Below are 20,229 nucleotides of genomic sequence, written 5' to 3'. Positions count from 1 at the left end.
CTTATAATCATTACCCATGTAATGACCTTCCCCTAAAATGAATATAGGTCAGTTCAAATTCAACCCCAAACTGTTCTGTAAAAGTTCACAGTAAGGCCTTGCCTTACACCACCAGTCACCACAGACAGCTGATGGGCTGCAATCCAGCTGTGGGTCTATGGCCAGAGTAATTCCATGTCACAGTCAACACAGGTCCTACCTCTAGGTGCACTTTGAATTATTAACTAAAGAAAACTGCAAACACTCTTTTTGCTGCCTCGAAAAGATTATACAAAAAGCATAAAGACCAAAAGAGACAAGACCTACACTTACATTATTCTAAAGCCAGTAAGTTGGTAACATGAAAGAATCACAGAAAAAAAAGATTGAAAGTCCTCATAGACAATACCTCAAGGGATGTCATTCATCATGGAATACAGAACCATCTGAAAAGCTGGCTCCTTCCCCTAGAGACTACCAGCAGGGTAATGCTCTTCTCCTTCAACAAGAAGTGTAAGGAATTTTAACTACAGTAAGGAAACAAATTTACTATCTGAAACACCTAAAGCTCAGAGAATATGACAGAATGTGAAGGGTCACTCCCTCAGTTAGACCTTCTGAAACAGGCACAATATCATTTGTGTCTGCTAGAGGAAAGAGACTCAGCAGTCCAAGTAGTTATCCACTGCTGCATTCGCATTCTCTGATCCATTTCCACCACTCTTCAGAGCATGGGCTCAAAGGCTGAAAAGAGCAACAAATAAATGGTTTAGTCTAGAGGAGCTAGCCAAGAACAGCTCTGTAAGTGTTCCAAGCATGCAGACTTTCCTCTCACAATGTCAAATCCTGATGGGGGAAGACAATGAAGTGGCTAACTGGTTCAAGGAGAATTTTGAAACCATTTGAATAATGAAATTAATTTGGAGCTGACTTCATCACTGTTTTGTCCTTCTAGAAAGACATGTAAAAGACACCTAGATTTAGGTGCTTAGAAGACACTGATCTCACTATCCTCCACCTAGCTCAGCTATCAGCTGTGAGGAAGCGTAGCTAGAATTTAACAGCACACAGATCATTCTGACAGGAATTCAAAGAAATATTTCATGTTTACTGTCATAGTTCCCTAAAAGCAGCTAACCTTTAGAAAAGTAATACTAGTCAGAACAAAATGATAAATTGCTAATTGGAAGAAAAATACAAATGAGGCTCTTAAGAAATTTCTTATGAAAAACTGACACTGTACTGAAACACACCGATCTACAACAAACTGGAACACTGCATAGAAATGTCAGCCATATGTGTTCCAAACACATTCATATACTCACAATTTTAGGTTTGGGGTTTTTTCATTTTGAAAACACTCTTTTCCTATTTGAATTATCTATTTTGCATAAGCTTTACTGAAGCTGCAAAGGAAAAGGCTGACAGCATCGCTCAGTAAGAGCTAATCCAGAAGGTATAAGACTGAGTTGGAATAAATTTTTTTAAATAGGTCTGATAACATTTTTACACTTGCAAAATGAACTGTGATTATGAAAGACCTATCCAATAATTTTTAGAGTACTCTGAATTCAGAGCAATCAAGACAAAGAAAGGAGGCATTCTGCCACTTCGGCAAAAGTCTTAATTATTCAGTATCCCCTTTTTTGTCACAAACAAACGTGACAAACACCAAGTAGAATACAAGTTGGAAACTGTAGCAGGAGCTAGTCAACATCTTTATTCTATTCTCTTTATTCAAGAAGTCTGTAAAAGTACTGCTGGGATTGAAGACATGGCAAAGCTAACAAGGTTCACAAAGAAAGTTATTTATCACAAGACTCAATGCTTTTTCTTACAAAGGGATGATAACCAATTGTCTTGCCCTGCTTGTTCATGTAAGTCATCAACACATTAAGCTGTCAGTATGCAAACAGTGCATTTAAGAAGGAACTCTCAAGAAACAGACTTATTGACAGAGCTGTAAGTCATTCAGGTATTTTAGAAAAAAAGGTATCCTGCATCTACAAATGGCAGAGCTAGATACTGCAGCCTGAAACAAGACATCGGTGCCAGCAGTATGGAAACAGGAATGGTGAGCAAGAACAGAAAAAACCAGCCCTTTTTATACATTCTCTGTATCTGCACATAGCAGAAGAATTTCAGACAACTGATATGAGATTGCAAGTCACTTGTCTTAAGGGCTAAGGTCACAGTTCAGGAACTGCAGGAAACAGCAATAATAAATTAAGTCCATGTGCCCAACATACGGCCAAGTAACTCCAATGAAAATGGTCTTGCCTCAAACTTACGATTGTTCAAAAAGCTCAATACCCCACCACTGGAGTTTGATTTTTGAGAAACCAGAACTGACTACAGATATTGCCAGTTGACAAGTTCAGAAACTAAAGTCAAAAGGGATACAATCTTGAAATATTATCCCAATTTCTGCTATAAGCTAATTAGTCAGACATGCATTAACAGTGCAGATGACGCTGTATCACGTTTATAATGAAAACAGACTATGCACAGCCAGAATTAGTGATCTCATGTATAAAGACAAACCCTTTTCTTTCCCTGCTTACTCCAAACATTAAATGAGAGTCTCCCCCCAGCCTAGCCAAGCCAGCTATTCCTACTAGCAAGAGACTCCTAATCTCTGAAGTGCCTAGGGAAACAAGATGAGTGGGGAGATGCAAACAAGTAGACAAGTACCTGAGATTACTCAGCCTAGGACAACTTGGTTCAATCTTGTGGCACAGAGTAAAGCTCTTTTCAAGGACTACATCCCCTGAATTATGATGAATATGGATTTGATTACCTCAAGAACCATATTTACAGAGGAGAAAAACACAAACTTCCAGACACATCTGGCATCCATTTTATATCTTGCAGTATTCCTCATCTCTGTGGAATTTCTCAGTATTTACTGCAAGATGATGTGCCTTGTCTTTGTTCTAATGACAGTATCTCTTGCTATGCAGAAAAACACATTGCCAGAGTGCACAGGGTAGATATCTGAATACTTTGGGAGTACCACACATCTAATGAACAGATCTCACAAACAGCAAGTGGTCAATGGCTCACAGCTTCATCAAGATGACCAGCACCAGTACTTTTAAACAGATGCACAACCATTATGCCAACCCCGTTCTGCTTAGTAATTTGCTTCTATATCAATGGTCTGTAAAAGGAAACTGCCAGTCACGGGAAACTGTCAGCAAAGTGTCAGTCACACACCAGATGTGAAACAACACACTGCTCACAAAAAAATGGAAAAAAAAGGGGGGGGGGCAGGGAAGGGTGAGAGCAGGCAAGGCACAGGGGAAAAGTAAAAAACTCAAAAAGATGCCTTCCATACAGGAAGAGCAAATGAATACACCTGGCACTTTTGGTACTAGAATTTGCACACTGCCAAAGAATGCTGGCACCGAAACAGGATTGCTAAGGGCATTTTCTCCACCATCAGTTAGAAAGGTGCAAGCACAGTTTTATCCCAGAATGTTTGCTACATCCATCACTACCATACAATACCAAACTCAGAACATTTGCCTTTAGAATTACCCTTCCATTTCTGACTCATGACGGGAATATCCATCAGCAACAGGAAAAAAAAAGAAAAGTATTACTTACAGGCTAAGTTTGTATTTACCTCTAAGATGAAACACACATGAAACACACAATAAAAAATTAAAAAATAACTCAGAAAAATCTTCTTGAAAAATAGCTTTTTTTTTTTTTTTTTTAGTTTAGCATGACACTGTGTCAGTGACAGCAATATACAAGTTATTTGTAATAAATATCCCTGTAAGGAGCATTTAGTTTTTTTTTTTTTAATTATTATCTCTTTCTAACAGCCATTTCATCAGCTAGAGAGAGGAAAGAATGTGGGACAGGGCAGGGCAAAAGCAACATGAGATAACCTGTCTAAATTCTGTAAAAGTGATTTCAGTTACTTAACCACATCAAAATGTAATAATTTTCTCAGAGATGCTTGCACCTCCACCGTGACCTAATGGCTGACTCATAACATCCATGTTCAAACATATATATGAAATATTCATGCGAGCTAGGGAACTGTAATATACCAGCAAAAAAGATAAGACAATGTAGTTTATAACTGGAAGTGCTATAGGCAAGCATCAACAACCACCAAAAAAAATTAAAACTGAGTGTCGAGGCCCTTCACACTTTGTGGGAACTTTAAATACATGGTCCACATCTTTTCCAGATTATCTTCTTCTCTTCCTAACTAATTTGGTGGGAAAACAAAAGCATGAAAATTCCATCCAACTTTAATGAGGTGACTAGGCAAGTGACTGTAAAAGTTGATGGCTGCTGCCAGCAAAAAGAACAAGGTAAGGGCAATTCTCTTCAACCCACTGCAGTCCTCAAAGCTGGGTTATCTGCTGCTCTGAGCATGTTTCACTTGTACTGGAGCTGGTTAAAGCTCCAGCCACAGCCCCTGTTAGTGCACCAACTCTGGGCTGTGTACCTCCAGAATATTCCAACCAAGATCAGTGAAAACATGGAGCTTAGGTCACACAAAACATTCTCTTCATGGTGGAAGCTGGTAATAATCCACTGAAGAGGAAAAAGAAGATCAAAAGGGAAGGGGAAAAAAAGCTATGTTTTATTATGGTAAGTCAAAAGTCTCTCATGAAGATGTACAGCCTGGTTATTTCAGAAGGTCAGTGCTTACTGAATGAAGACATCAAGAAATTCACCAACAGAACTTTGTTTCTAAGCAACCAGAACTTAGTCAAAATCTTTACTGAATTTTGTTTGAGTTTTGAGCTAAGTAACTAATTGCTTCCAGATAACTTTTTTTTTCAAAACATGCCAATTTTTGATTGAAGAAGATGCCCCACACTACTTCCATTAATACTAATTAATTTTCAATTTTGGCTGAGAATTTTCATCAATGCAGCACAATGAACATACTTTAATAAAGCCTTATCTATTCACCCACAATTATGATTCTGCAATAGTTTCATAAAATCTGCAGTAGAAACAGAAGGGTGGGAGAAGAGATGTTTTGCAATTTACAAGACATGACAAAAACAGTTTAAAGCAACCCTCAGGACTAACTTGACTGTTAAGTTTTATGAATGAATATACCTTATGTCTCCTTGTTTAAAGACTTACAATCATTCCTAAACTGTTAAATGTTTGGAACTTTATCAGGCTTACTTAATGAGCAGTATGTGTAACAACACACATGCTGATAGTCACATGTCCAGTTTAAGTGAAGTGCACTGAAAAGCTATAGAAAAAGGAAAAATTATGCTTGTGTGTTCCTGAAAACCCCTACTTCAAGCAAAAAGATCTACACATCTATGACAGCTGGGAACACAGGTGGTCTGCATGGGGCAGGACCTAACCAGATAGTAAACAACAGCAGAACAAAAACCAAACCAACTCTCAACACCAAAGGTTTTGAAAACTTTGGAAGTTAGTACATCTTATGTTAATGACACTCTGTTTTCAAAAACTGCATTTTTCCACACAGAATATGGAGTTTACGATTCAATAGAGAAAACCTATTTTTCATGTTAGTAGGCCCTTTTGTGCTTCCTACACACATAAAGGTAAATTCATTGAAAACATTTATCTAATTGTTTGAAAACCTAAATTTTAGGGAAGTAGGTAAATATTCCTAGTTTTCATCCTCCTAAAGTGACAATACCCATTATTTCAAGGCTTTTGCCCTCAGTGTGATTCCAGAATAAGGAGTAGAATTACTTTTTAAATGAGACTGTCAAAACATAAGACATTATATTAAACAGCTCATTTTTCCCTATTTGGCTAGATATGGTGTAACAGATAAGGAGCATAAAACAATTACCCAGTGAGGACTATCATTTTACCTAGCAAGTATATTTACATGAATCTTGCTTTACCTTTCTGAAGATGCTTAACATAGTGATGGAAGAACAATGTACAGAAAATGCAATTTTAACTCCAATTTGAGAATACTCTATACTGTGACAGCTTTAAGTACAATAAAGTCAAGACTGTGATACTGAGATGAAAATACAAACGAAGTCTTCAAGTGATTATGTTCAAGTTAGCACATGCTCAACTGTTTACTTCCAACAGCTATTCTTTAAGGCAAGATAACTCTTACTGTTATCTACAGAGCATTGAGTTCTTTTTATTATTCGTCATCTGGTATAAAAATTTCCTCCCACTGAAACGCTGCATTCATGCATGGTTCATGGTGATGCTAGAAACACTAATTAAGAAAATTCAAGTTCTTATTATGTAAGGGTGCAATACTAATGAACATGCTTGGAGTCTTCTATAATCAGTTTATGCACTAGATCAGCATTTCCAAATAATTTCACAACTAGATTGCTTCCTATAAATGTTTTTCCTTGATTGCCTGTGCATTCCACTAGTACTTCTGAGATGAGGCTGTATTCCTACCAGCTTGAAATTAAGGGTGTAAGACCTGTTTAGGTTTATAACTGGAAGAGTCTTTAGAAACTATCTTCTCTTTCAGCATAGAGGCCTGCTGAAAGAAACTTTATGGAAGAAGGCATATCTAAAAATATTCCTATCAGATTTGAAGAGATTATAGGAATGAATAAAAATTAGTGAAGACTGAAAATATCACCCAACAAAGCACTCCATTACAGATTGAAAAACCCCATATTTTTATAATGGACAAACCAGAAAAAATCATCAACCTTCAGTCTCAGTTGCAGTAACACCATTAATGATGACATCCCTTGAAAATCTTTGGACTACCACCCAGTATTTTTCCACTGAGAACAAACAGGAGACTTTGAATTACTGAATTTGTTAATGTTGACCCTATAAGTATGCCACTGTAGCTGAGAAACACACAAAAATGTATGTCATCCCATTAAGCATTTGAAATGACAACTCACTTCTGTTAGGAAAGAGGGGCTCTTCTGGAGAGGAATGTGTAGCTCTTCAGTGACCTCCTTTCTTCACTTAATACAGAATCCACACAGACTAATGTCCTGTGAAGGCTTATCCTGAGTTACTAGAATGCAGCTTCTAAGAAGTATGTCTCTAAAACAGAAGCTGAGAACTGGGCCTAGGAGACCCTTATTCTATAAACTGGTATTCCACTATACTCTTTTTACTGTATATAGCATTCTCTGCACACAATGTAAGCAGAACTGGCTTTGTAAACTAGGCATGCTACAGAACACTGCTGCAGAGTTTCCTGATTTCAGACTGATTTCTGCTCAGCTAACTGAGATGTCTGATCCAAAAACTAACCTTGGCAGGTATGAACTCCACCTGACCAAAACAAGCATGGAAGTAGGAGACTGTGTTTTGACTAACTCATTCAAGAAGATTACAGGGGTAAAAATTCTTCCTTGAAAGAAAATACAACTTCAAGACCAGGCTGAATGTCCAGCAAATAATTTCATATTGCCAGTCATGCTGAAATAAAAAACTGTTTTCTTGAAGACAAAAACAAAATAAACACTCTGGAAAACAGAGAAAGCTCAAAAACCTTTATAGGAAGTCAGTCAGATAAAAACTGGAACCACATCAGAGGATATTACCCCATGGCTCATGACTAGCAGATCTGGTTTCTCCTCCAATTCTAAAAGCAGGCTGAAATCTTCCCTTTAATAAAGACTGACATGGCAGTAAAATGAAGACTAGATCCATTAGTTATAAACTGAGAGGCAGATAATAACAAATCCTTCAAATTACATTTGCAACAAGCTCTTAAAAATGATGAAATATCCAGTATTCAGAGAGCAAAAAATCAGGTTTTTATAATTTTCTTATGTAATTACACAAACCAGTATTTCTTACTTACATGCAAGCTTACTTTTTAGGGGGTTGCTTTTTTCTATCATCAGTGTCTTGGCTAAGGTAGGTAGAGCCCAGTTTTATGAATCTCTCTATATTCTAGAAAGGGTCTGTCTTTGTATTGCTTCCACATTGTATGCCTATCTGTGAATAACCTGTAATACCCTCTATCAACTATTTACCTTTTACTTTTCATTATTTCTGAAAAGGAACAAAAAATATTAAGGACATGAACAGCTTTTTTGTTCTAGTTAGTGTTACAATGCAATGAAAGAGAGTTGAAATCTCTTTCTTCTGCATCAACAGATCATTTAATAAATTCCAGTGCAGTTACAGTTGTGCAACCCTATTAAACACAATGGAGTTATAGGGGCATGACCAGAGGCCTAATTTGGCTACCAGTATTTTTCTTACTCATGCTAGAGTATAAAAAGGAGAGAACTTAGGCTGATTTCAGGCTGACAGTTTGGAGAAAAATGCCTCTTTTAACCTCCCTGAAGGTACCTGCCATGGAAGTGTGTGTTTTCTGGGATGTCAGTAACACATGAGTATAATAGAGCTCAAATTCTACTGATTGATGCAGTGCCAAGCAAACTTTCCAGTTGTATCAGCCACTATTCAACATCACAGCAGTCCTGCATCTATCATGCAGGAGTGTGCAGTTCTATACAGCCTCAAGTTCTGAATTTAGTCCACATAAATAGTGATTTTTGCACACCCTGAGCACATTCAATGCTTTCTAAATGACTCACTACACTACTGGAAATCCACTACTTGCAGAGATCTCAGCTATCCAATACTTCATGCCAAAAGAGTACACTGCTCATGCACTCTCTTTAACCTGTTTGGCTTCTGCTGTCCAGTGAGAAGCCCCTCAGTAACTGTTGAACCACTGGCTGTCACCTTACCTGGGCAATTTCCCTTCTATGTTCAGTGTTAAATCACAACATAACAGGGAGAGACTAGCAGGACTTTAAGAGCTGAGTGGACTATAACTACATTCCCTTTTTTGACAGGCTAGAGATTGATAACAGCCAATCTAGACCTTATGCACGTAAATGAGAAAATAGTACTGTATCTCTTAGAAGTTGGTTTTGAACAAACAAGTACATATCTTCATAGCTGGCAACTAGAGCAAGGAAAAGTTTCCTACATGTTTCTTGTATGTCTAGATAAAGGTGTGATGCAAACTGAAGCTACATATACTTATCAATATCCCACAGTTCAATCACCAGCTATGGTTCCACACAGAGAAACCAAGTAAATTTCAATATTATTTCCATTAGTATTTAAACACATGATATATCAGCTCTTCAACTTTAGATATTCCATCAGTCTTAGCTCATGGTAAGATGACATACCCATCATGTCTACTTTTCTTAGCAGATAAATCATCTCCTGCTGCAGGTCTCCTCTTTTTCCTTGGAGGCATCACTTTACTAAAGCAGTCTGATGAACTGCAAGACCGAAGACTTCCTACAGAGGGAATTAAAAACACCAGCACAAAGAAATGAAACTGTTGCAGACCAGTTAAACTGTGTCCACTAATAGGCATATTACAAACGAAAAGGGAAGGAAGTTAGGGGATTTAAAAATTAAAAAAGAAACAGTCTCCTTTGAATAGCAAAATCCATCTCAGCTTTACACGGTTTCCTATGACCAGATTTCTATTAAGGTCAAAAGTACTATAGCAAAATGCACAGTAGCACTGGCATTATTTCAGTCTAACAGCAGTCAAGAACTGACACTATCCTAAAGAGGTATTTAGGTCCCCAAAAAGTCATCCTTATTTTTAGTCTTTTATTCAAATCAAAAGTTCTAAGAGCTGATCATTGCTTTTTGAAATACACATATGAGTGAACACCTACCTCTAGAAAACAGAACTTTATTTTCAAGCCTCAAGTTTTTTGTGATACAGAGAGCAAGAGGTAGGAAAGGTTTTGTTTGTTCATTGGTGAGAGGGTTTTTTTCAGGTTTCTTGTGAGTTTTTTGGTTTGTTTTACAGGGCCAGGTAGAGACAGTCAGCAGCCACCAGGGAAAGAAATAAGTGGCTGGCTGTATTATTTGCACTGAACAGTTCTCAAAAAATGAAGGTCCCCAAACAGGAAATAGCCAATTCTTGACACTGATGCCAATCAGGTGGCAGTCTTTCCATCCCCTTCTCTCAGCTACATACTCCTGTCTCTGGTAACTCTTCTGTGTGCCAATTCAGCTCACCAAACCTGTAGATAATTAACCAAGGAAAAAAGAATAACAACTTTCTGTACATTAGCACAAGAAAGAGCACAGGACCATCCCTTTTGACCACACCAAGTCATTAAACTGCTTTTGCTGCCTCATGAAACAGTAGGCTAACACTCCAGGCACAATTTTGTCCTACTTTCATGTGCTGAAGACCACAGTGACACCTGAGAAAGGTGTGTGTAACAGCAGCTCCAAGAGCTATCACACCTCTAAGTGTTACACAGAGAATTTGAAAAGAAAAGGAAGAGAGAAGTGAGGTATAACAATCCAGACACAAAGAGATGCCAAAGAAATTTGCAAGAAAACATTAAGAACTCCAGCATTCCTAAGCTATCTTCTCTTTGCTACAGCAGCATCCAAGTTTAGCTACACTCAGTTAAGATGCCCACAAAATCTTTTCTCTTACAACATCACAGCACAGAAGCAAGCAATAAAACTTTGACTGCTTTTTGACACCAAGGGAACAGACTGAAATCAGAGGCCCAATTCCCACCAAACACTGACAGCAATCTTTTGCTTACCTATTCTTCGAATCTTTGAAAGGCTCTCTCCTGTTATAGGAGAAACACAAGTAAGGAACCTTAGAGCCTCACAGGCTTTGCTACATGTACATTATTTAAATATGCATGGAAATTCTAACCCATAAGAAAGTACATATTTCTCTAGTATTATGTTCATATTTCTCTAGTATTACATAAGATGTTCAACCCAATTTTTACACCAAGATGAACTAATCTGGTTTCAACTAATAAAGCTTTTGCACTAAGTATGCCTTCTTTGGTCTTATCTTTATATTCACTTCTATCTATTAAGAAGAAAATTAATCTCTCTAGTTCAAGAAATAGTCTCCAATTAAAAAAATTCTTCCTATACATATTCTTTTTTTTAACCCTAAAACTCCCTCCCCATTACTGTCCTAGGAGAGTACGGCCATACACTGTCTTTTTGAAAGAGAATTAACAGCATTGTAAATTCAAATTACAATTCAACTAATAATCAAAAAACTTGCAAGTATTATGCTCCATAAACTATTACCACAAAAAAAATCGTAATGGCTGTGTCAGAAGAACATACTTCTAGAAGCACTGTCCAGAACACATTACAAAAGGAAATTAGTGACAATAGTAATTATTTTCTCCTCAACAATATCAGATATATTTGAAACAGGCAAGCCAGAGATCATAAAAAACTCAGAGTACACCCAAGGCATTTTACAAACTAAACAAACTAAGGAACCTGACCTGCTGAATGTCATTTGTTCCATCAAGTTATGCCTCCACATTAATGATACTGTAAAACACTACTCTCATAAGTTATTGAATCTGCAATACTTTATCTTTCAGATCAAATTTCTGAAGACTCTGCCAGTAAGTATTTTTTGAAAGCCTACACAGACTAAAACCCCCTAGGATGACAGCAGAACTAAACAGATGGCTAGAAAGAGCCAACAGACGTAAGACACACAATGAACTTAATAAATGAAAATGTGATAGTGAACACCTCTTTTTGGTAAATATGAATTTACTTAAGTATAACCTGTAGCTATCTCATTCCTTCGAGAGCAAATAGATTGCTTTTAAGTGCCTTTCTTTTAAAAAAGTAAAAATCCATTTGTGATGGACACAGGCACTGGATGCTGGTAAAATGCAAGAAAAAAATACACATCCCCCTCACTCCCCACAAATTTGTGCAGTTTACTGGTCAGTTGATTGTGAAAAGAAATATGCAAGGCCTCTGTGACAAAAGAAGCAGAGCAAAAGAGAAAAAACAAATAAATGTAAAATAAAGCAGTTATAGAACAGAGAAATCATTATGTCAGACCTGCAACCTCATACAAACCAAAGAACTTAACTCAAGAATTCCTGCTTGGACTCTTTGCCTCCTTAAATGACAGGATGTTTTTAAGAAGATTGGTGAACTTGCTTTAAAGGCTTAAACTGATCACAATTCACTACAAAACCCAATTTCTCCAATGATTCCTATGAAAAACTTGTATTCTTTTTGGTTTGAATGTATCTAGTTGCAGCTCTCAAAGGCACAGAAAAGAGAAGAAAAGAGACAGCTCAGAAACTGGTAGGTTGAAATGCACACATACACTGCCCTCACACTGACAGCACACAGACACCAAGTGGACATATTGTAAATGCTTTCCAAGACTTAACATCTTAATAATGGAGGTTTGGAGCAAGTCTTCACTAAACTTCAAATTTTGAATAATCTCTAAACTACTAAAAAACACAGTGTAAGGATTTTACTTTCAAAGTATTTCTTTTGTTACTAAAATTGGTGTATTAAATTTGAAGGGCCGTTATAATTTCTCTGTAACAGCAGCACAATATTTCTTTAATTTTCATATAAAGCTAAAAATTATTAAATTGGATTTTTTTACTTTGAACTCCTGCAATTTCTTAAATTACAATACAGCTCACTAAATAGCAATATTAACCTTTCCTACACAGAGCTTTCTAATTCTAAAAGTAATTTTAGGTCTAGCAGTGCACATTTAATTTCTCTTCCCAAAGGTCTGACCATCTGCAAACAAACATGCAGCTACCTCTGACTACATGTAAATTTGACAGAATTTTACTTACCAAGTGCAGCTTTGCTGATGTGATTATCTTCAAAGTTTCTCACTCCTAGGCCTCAACTCAAGATTGGCAGAACCCTCCTAGTTCTCACTGGTTTTTTGACACTTGAAGCTAGCATTTGCAAGGTAGAGCCTCCAAATGGCTGCTGAATAGACCACCACCAGCCAAAAGTCTGTCAAGTTTAAATGCTGTTTGCCAAACATCCTATTGAATACTTCCAAATTTGCAGGAGACAAAGCTTCCAAATGGAAGTATCAATTCAAGAGCTAAAATTTATCCTAGGAAATTGAAAACAATATATAAAATAAAACCCACAAGAGAGGGACAGCCCTAGAATAGCAACAAAACCAGAATTAAAAAAAAAGAAAAAAAAGTCAATAAAGAAGAACTCTACAAGCTGTGTCCCTACGGAAATTATTTACAGGCATGGCACTTTCACCTTCTCTAGCTAAAGCCCGTGAGGAATCCTGCTCTTCTGATGCTTCAGTAGAAGGATGCTTCAAAGGAAAAATAATTAGAAACTGTGAATGCTGAAGCAATTGGGAAGATACAGCTGATCACTTAATAATGCAACAAAACGACCACAAGCATAGCTACAATCATCAGTTTTCAGATACAAGATGAGAAAGCTAAGATACTCATCAAAACATTAAACAACTTGCAATGCCACTGCAAAAGGAAAAATCATCTTCTCTGTCTTGAATGCTACACTACAGAATTGCTCTGGACTCAAGAGGGGTTTCTTCTCTAACCTAACAAAAGAAAAAACCAGCAGAGACAAAAGCAATTTCTCTCCCTCCAAAGATTAATGAACCACAATGAAGCCTTCTTTTTGTTGAAGAGGGTACCTCCCTGTTTTAAACAAGCCAGGTGACAAGAAGAAGCATATTTTAAAGACTTTTTAGTCTGGATAAGTAAGTCACAATTTAATTACCAAATCATGACTTCAAGCTATTAACAAGCTGCTAGATTTGTAGTTATAACAGAAAAACAACTATTATTTCCAATGTAAGTTTTCCAAGTTAATGCATATACATACTAAAAGAAAAAGAAATTGTTTACAGAATCTGAATGCCTGCTGTTCTTACACCTACAAACAGGTGAAAAGGCAAAGCCCATGACACAGTTGAAGTCTATCTTATTTTTCAGACAGATATGCATACTGAATTATAGCACATGAGACTGCAATCATTGCAGGGGACCAGAATTTTGAAACAAGATTCATTTTAGCTCTCAAATCACTGAAGGAATTCTGAAACTGCCACTTCCCTGTAGTTCACTGGTGTTTTAGGGCCTGGTTTCAGACAGGCAATCTGGCTAATACTTAGAAAAGATACAATTTGCTTCTAAGTAATTTAGACATCCAATACATTTTTTGTTAGCTTACAAAAACTGCTTTGAAGTAAATGTGATACGCATTTAAAACTTAACACTATTATTAATAAATATTAACCTAAAACTAAGATTTTTTAAAATAGCTTTTAGAAATCCCAATCCAATTTACATAAGCACACATTAGGTCATCCCAAAAACAAAGTCCACAACCTAATGACAATAACTCAGATAATAAATGTCAGAAAATGAACAGCAATCTTTAAGAATAAGGCCTGGGTCAGAAGATTTAGGGTTAAAATAATCTCAGAACTATAAAAAACCTTGACATGGGTTTGGCAACACTAAAACCTTTTGCAACAGTTCTTAATCTGACTTTCAAATGAGTTCTAGACACAGAATCTCAAATTTACAGCACCTGTACAGTTCTATAAATTGTGCAACAAAATTAATAGGTCTTGACAACCTCTTACTGGAAAACAGAAGTTCCACAAGTTTAGGCACATTGAAATCAAACATTTTTCAAAAGTAACTTTATAGATTTATGCCAGTCTCTCCAAGTAAGATGTTTGAGAAGTGTCAAGTTCCATACAAAACGGAAACAGAAGACCTCACTGTACTACATTCATGAGGGCCAAAAGAGCTCCTTGCATGTGTATTTGTCCTCATATGAGTAAAAAACCAAACACACATTTCAACTAAACATGCCTGGAACTTATGCAAACATTTGGGCTTCATCTCTTCCTACAAGGAGACATAAAACAGGGCAGAAGCATAAGAAATAGTGGAAATAATCTGAAGATGAGGAGGCAACCTGGCATTATCAATCTTTACTTGTGGTTCTCATATTTGTTTCTGGTTTGAAAGGTTTTACAGTTATTGCAAAAAAACTGCACCCTTTACTGGGATTTTGTGTCCCAACTCATTCAACAGGCACATTTACACTTTTGAAACAGCTTAATTCAAACAACAGTGTGCAGGCAATAGGATACTGGCTTTGATGAACAGTTTTGTACTGACACTGATGGTAATGTGCTCAAGCACCTTCCAATACAGGTAATGAGAGCACCAAGGTTAATTTCTTATACTTTATAACAGAAGTGCTAGGCAAGAGGTAAGACAAATTCCAAACACCTCAAGTACATCAACACTTACTGATTAGTGACAGAAGGGGACTACCTTAATGCTTCACAACAGGTCTTGGTGATCAAAAGTACACAAAGATTATAGAACACATTTCATACAGGAAATCAGTATGAAGCTTGCATATCAGTTTAGAGCACCTGGGACACACAGGAAAAAATTCCAAGTCTCCATCACAAGATGGGAGAGGACATCAGTTCTAAATTATGGACATTAAAATCTCTAACTGTCTTCAACTATTGGTCATAAGCTCTTTTTCAGAGGCTTTTCATTTACATAATGAGTTAATTTCAAGTATCAAATCACTAACCACACTGAAGGAAAGTATTTCAGAGAAGCCTTTTGTGGCTAGGGTAAGAAGAGTTCAAACTTGAAACAAAGTGACCTGCTGCTGTACAGAGGAGGGTGCATAATCCCTAAGTGAGCTCTGTCCAATCCCAAGCAATGCAGTCCTATGCATCTCTTCTCATTGCTCTAGGCTGAGTGTGCTAGATTTGTAAGTGTGTGGCAGAAATCTCCAGGAGGAGCTGACAGCTCTCTCCACTTCGCTAAATGCTCAAGGTAACGCCAGCAAATACAGCCATCACCTCAGGACAGTGAAAAAGCTTTGAGTCAGATGGCTGGATAGACAATGGTCAGTTTTGAAGAACAGTTCTGCTGAGTGAGTGATCAGGGCTTGAAGGCAGTGCAAAAGGAGGTAAGAACCCTTGCAAAACATCAAGTCACAAAGCTCAAATGCTGACAAATCAAGAATGACAGGAAGCTGGTATCAGGCACCTGAGAAGAAGGCCTGAAAAAATGATGACACTTCACAGAACAAAACACAGATATGAACTCAAAAATAGATAGTACTCAGACACTGACTGAAAATCTGCACAAGAAACAGAAATAACCTGCATCAGAACCAGTCAAGAAAAATGCTGGTTGTTTGGAGCACAGCATTTAAACTCAGTCACAGGTATCACAACAACCAGAAGAGGTTTTGCTTCTGCTCTGGTCTCACTAATGCTCTTTCAAGACTCAAAACACTGTAAGAACATAGATATTCTGTGGCCCATCAGGCTGAGTCCCAGGAGTGAGAGGAATATTTTATTAAGTCTTCTAAACTAAGAGACAGTAAAATTACAGATACTGCTGATACCTGTTCAAGTCCTTCATAATTCAATGAATTAAAAGCACAAACACCTATTTTGAAAAAAACTAAGAAACCCAGACACTTGTTTCCTAAAATTCCTTTAGCATTCTAAAACATCATTTTCAGTTATGTTAGAGAGACTTGCTTAATAAAGCATGTTTGAACTGTTTCCATCTATTTTTACTCCATCCCTATTAAATACCTGTCTGGTGATCGTCTTGACCAACGTCCTCTGTCAGATTCTGCAAGAAACAGGAACGACACAGTTAAACAAGACAGTGATCTTCATTCTTCTGTACTATTTTTAACTTTTACTTGACAGTAATATCATCCTAATTACTTAAGGATCATCTACCTAAGATTGTAGACTTCGTGTTTTCAGCTCATATTTACCTAAAAAGTTACACTTGCACATTTATCTAAAAAGTTCAAGTAAATTGAATTTGATTAATATTTTTGAGGTTTTTTTTCAATCAAAACCTTATCAAATTATTTCAAGAGTGGAAACAATTACCCATCAGGTGAGGAATTGGCATTATTTTACTGAATAATTCCTCCAATAAATGCAGCATTAGAAAGACTGAATTTACCACTTAGCACAGAAATGGCTTTGCTTAAGGATAAACATACATATGTGTTCTAAAGGAAACTGATTAAAAACCATCTGAAACATTGGAAATGAATTTACCCCCTTTTTCAGGCAGGGTCTTTTCCACTAAATTTACAGTGTACACACAGAAGCCGCATCACAATTTCCAGCTATAGTTGCAATAAAACAAATGTAAATGCACAGCACATAAGCAGGAAGAGTCTTCACAAAAACCTTGTTTCACTTTTTGCATGGGTGTAAAAGGACAGCTTGCTCATTCAATATGTTTTCCAGAAGAACTGCAAGAAACTGGGTAACTATGATGATTACCATCACTTAATGTATCCAAGAAAGCTTCTTGTATGAGGCAACATCTAAATCCAATGTTCAAAGTTCAAACTCCACTCTGACCTCAGGAGTATAATCTTTCACCTTTTACTAATAGTGCTTATCTCTTCACCAATTCAAACCCAACAGCCTTTCATACAACAAGGCAGTTATAATTTTTAGAAGTGTAATCACTTAATGATTTCAATCATGAAATATTCTGGACCAAAGCCTTAGCTATTCTGCTAAGAGAAAATGGCAAGTCATTACCAGCCTATTGAGGGTGTGGTAAATCTTGTGAATATTTGCCAGTGTTGATAGATGAGAATTCAGTTGAAAATCTAGAGGGGAGGAAAAAAAAAGGGTTTTACATTTCTGATTTCCAAATGCAGCAGTCATGATCTTCCCATATTCTGGCTATTTAATAAAATCATAACAGCACTATAAACTAAAAGTAATCTCAACATTTTCAGCACTAACATTTTCAACACTTGAGTAGAACAATTGAAACCTGCAAAAAGATATCATATGCATCTATATTTCTTAAGATATGGATGACCCTCAGCAGAACAGAAGTATAGCTAACTATAGCTGAATTTAAAAAAATAAATTACAACTTTTTTTCCCTGATATTGGGAATCATTGTAACTTCCATGTTACCCAGTCCTTCTGTTTCATCTATTCCAAAACCAAGTTAAGTACCATACAACATTCTAAAATCATTAATAAAAATCCTAGTTCTTAAAAAAATCTGATTTTATTAACACACATGTACTTGCCTTTATGCTAATTTTCTTGCAAAAATAAGTGACTAGAATACACTCGCACAATTGAAACATGGCTTTTTAATAACAAACCAAAGGTTACAATACAGCACTTGTTAAGACAAGAGACAAAAAAACTGATAATGAAATATTCTGACACCTCTTGGAAGAAGCCATAGCATAGATGCTAATTTTGCTTCCACCCTCCAAATAGAAAACACTTGAGTTTGCTTCAGTTACTAAAGAGCGAGAAACTAATTTTTCTCTATTCTTTTGAATTCCCTATTTTTGCTAGGAATGTGGCAAGAACAAAACTGGAAAGTAACTAATTCACAAGAAAACAAATGAGATCCAGTGAGACAGCAGGCAAACCAAAAAGAATCTCAGAAAATGAACACAAACCAGCTGAGAGGGCTTAAAGACAGCCAACTACTACAGAGTATCTCCATTTAAACTAAAAATAAATTAGCTACCCCACTAGAACTCATGCGCCAAAACACTCTAGAGAAATGTACTGTATGATAAGCAAAGTATTCCAAGCAAACTTCTTCTATATGTGAAAAACTTCTGTATGTGCCTAGCGTCACTACCCAGCTAATGCACTAAAGCATTTCTAATATGAGACATTTAATTTCGCTTTGCCCAGCAGCTGATGCAAGATGCAAGGTCAAAAAAATAATTCCCTTATTTCCATCCAGAGTATTTCAAAGGAATGCTCTCAAGATACACTTAAGATGACCCAGATAAACAAGAGTCATCATTAAACATCCGACTGCCAAGTCAGTGAAGCACACTGCTATGAAGTTAACAAGTGGAACTGAAAAACTGCCTGCTCCAAGTGTACTTGTTACACACATCCCTGTGGAATTCTCTTATCACAGGGAATTAAAAAAAAATAAAAAGATACTTTTAGAAATTATATATTTCATTTATTATGTTAGCCAGAGTATCATCTAATTAATTGCTACCTATTTCTTAATGTGTTGTCCCCAGTCCACCACAGCAACAAAATTGCTCTAAGTCAGAAGCAGCAGAGATGGAATTTCCAACTTCAGCTAACCTTATTCATTCAAAGTCAAAGACAATCTAATCTTACCAAGCTACAATAGGAAACTCTTGAGCCTTGAACAGGGTGCTAGAGTTTTTCCTGCATTAAGAGCTCAATAAAGTTCCATTTTTGCTAGTCAAACAATACTAAGCAGAACCATTCTGCAAGAAAAAAATAATCCTGAGTTTCTTGGTCAATCCTCAATTCAATATAAAGCAATGAGGAAAAAAAAACAGAGGGAGAGGGGGGCAAACAGGGAGGAGGACAACAGGGAACATTAAAGCCATTCTGAGGAGGGCAGGATGAAAAGATAAGATTTGATTTGTTAACAGGCAGATCTGATTAAACTTTCTGGAATATGATTTTTACAGTTTCCCTTGCTCCTTAGCCTAAAATCTACAAAGAACATGAGTGGTTAGAGAAACCAGTTATATCTGGGGGTAAAAAGCTGAGAACACTAAGCAAATATTTATTTATTCTTATCTAATATTAACTTCAGATAGCACTCTTAAAATGGTTGAAAAAGTGCTCTAACATTAGGATTATATATATAGGTATCACCTTTGAAACAAAACATTCCTAGGCACTTTAAAACACACAGTTCATGCCAGTATGTTTTACATGTCCGCTGAAAATATCTGTACAATTTTAAGCTGCTGCTTCAGAAATAGGATCCATAACTATGATGGACTTAGCAGGGTTATACCAATATATTTTCCAGTTCTAATACAAGAGAGATCACACCATCCACCATTTGAATATGGAGGACCAGAGCCCAAAGTTTTTTTACTCTCATGGGGGAAGCTTGCACAGTGTAGGGATATTACCTAAAACAGAAAACAGATTTCTTTTACAGTTATAAAAGCAAACACAAGGATCACCCGTTAAGTTAGGGGAGTTAAATTACAGTTCAGGTTATTCTCTGAATTGGTCAGGGAGTCAGGATTTGCTTTATCTATATTTCAAGAATGATACACAAAGTATCCTATACCACTGTGAAAAAGCCTATTTTGAAAAAGATTTGGGTTTTTCTGAGAAACAAAATCCAAAAAATAATAGTTCCCATGCTCGGACAACACTATCTGAGAAATTAGCAAAAATAGCATCGATCAACAGTGGTCAAGATGGCAAGCAATTGGACAGCTGGTTGCAAATGTATTCTTTAAGGACACACTCTCTCCCCTCCACTTCCCAAACCTTCCACATATGCTTATGCAGCCTCTGAAGTTGTGCCTGCTGATCCCCTTCTTGGTCAGCCCACTACACTTGGAATCTAACCCACAGAATAAATA

General features: G+C 36.7%; 1 protein-coding gene across 12 annotated transcripts in view; it reads right to left on the bottom strand.

Moving 5' to 3' along the window:
* The window catches only part of DCUN1D4 (defective in cullin neddylation 1 domain containing 4), a 38,321-nt gene that overhangs the window by 11,187 nt on the left and 6,905 nt on the right, over positions 1 to 20,229 (bottom strand). For 5 of the 12 annotated variants that reach the window (XM_064710385.1, XM_064710375.1, XM_064710378.1 and 2 more), the window contains exons 2-4: positions 17,396 to 17,466; positions 16,412 to 16,451; positions 9,129 to 9,243 (exon numbers count right to left, since the gene is read on the bottom strand). In XM_064710385.1, the coding sequence (XP_064566455.1) occupies positions 9,129 to 9,199 (71 nt within the window). In that variant the 5' untranslated portion in view covers positions 9,200 to 9,243; positions 16,412 to 16,451; positions 17,396 to 17,466. Of the gene's footprint in view, positions 1 to 9,128; positions 9,244 to 10,532; positions 10,563 to 16,411; positions 16,452 to 17,395; positions 17,467 to 20,229 lie in introns of those variants that run through there. The other 7 variants (XM_064710384.1, XM_064710374.1, XM_064710381.1 and 4 more) reach the window with 5 other exon arrangements.

The sequence above is a fragment of the Zonotrichia leucophrys genome, chromosome 4 (genome assembly GCF_028769735.1).
Source record: "Zonotrichia leucophrys gambelii isolate GWCS_2022_RI chromosome 4, RI_Zleu_2.0, whole genome shotgun sequence".
NCBI classification, from domain to species: domain Eukaryota; kingdom Metazoa; phylum Chordata; class Aves; order Passeriformes; family Passerellidae; genus Zonotrichia; species Zonotrichia leucophrys.
Note: the sequence above shows the minus strand (reverse complement) of the source record. Positions and strands in the feature narration are given on the sequence as shown.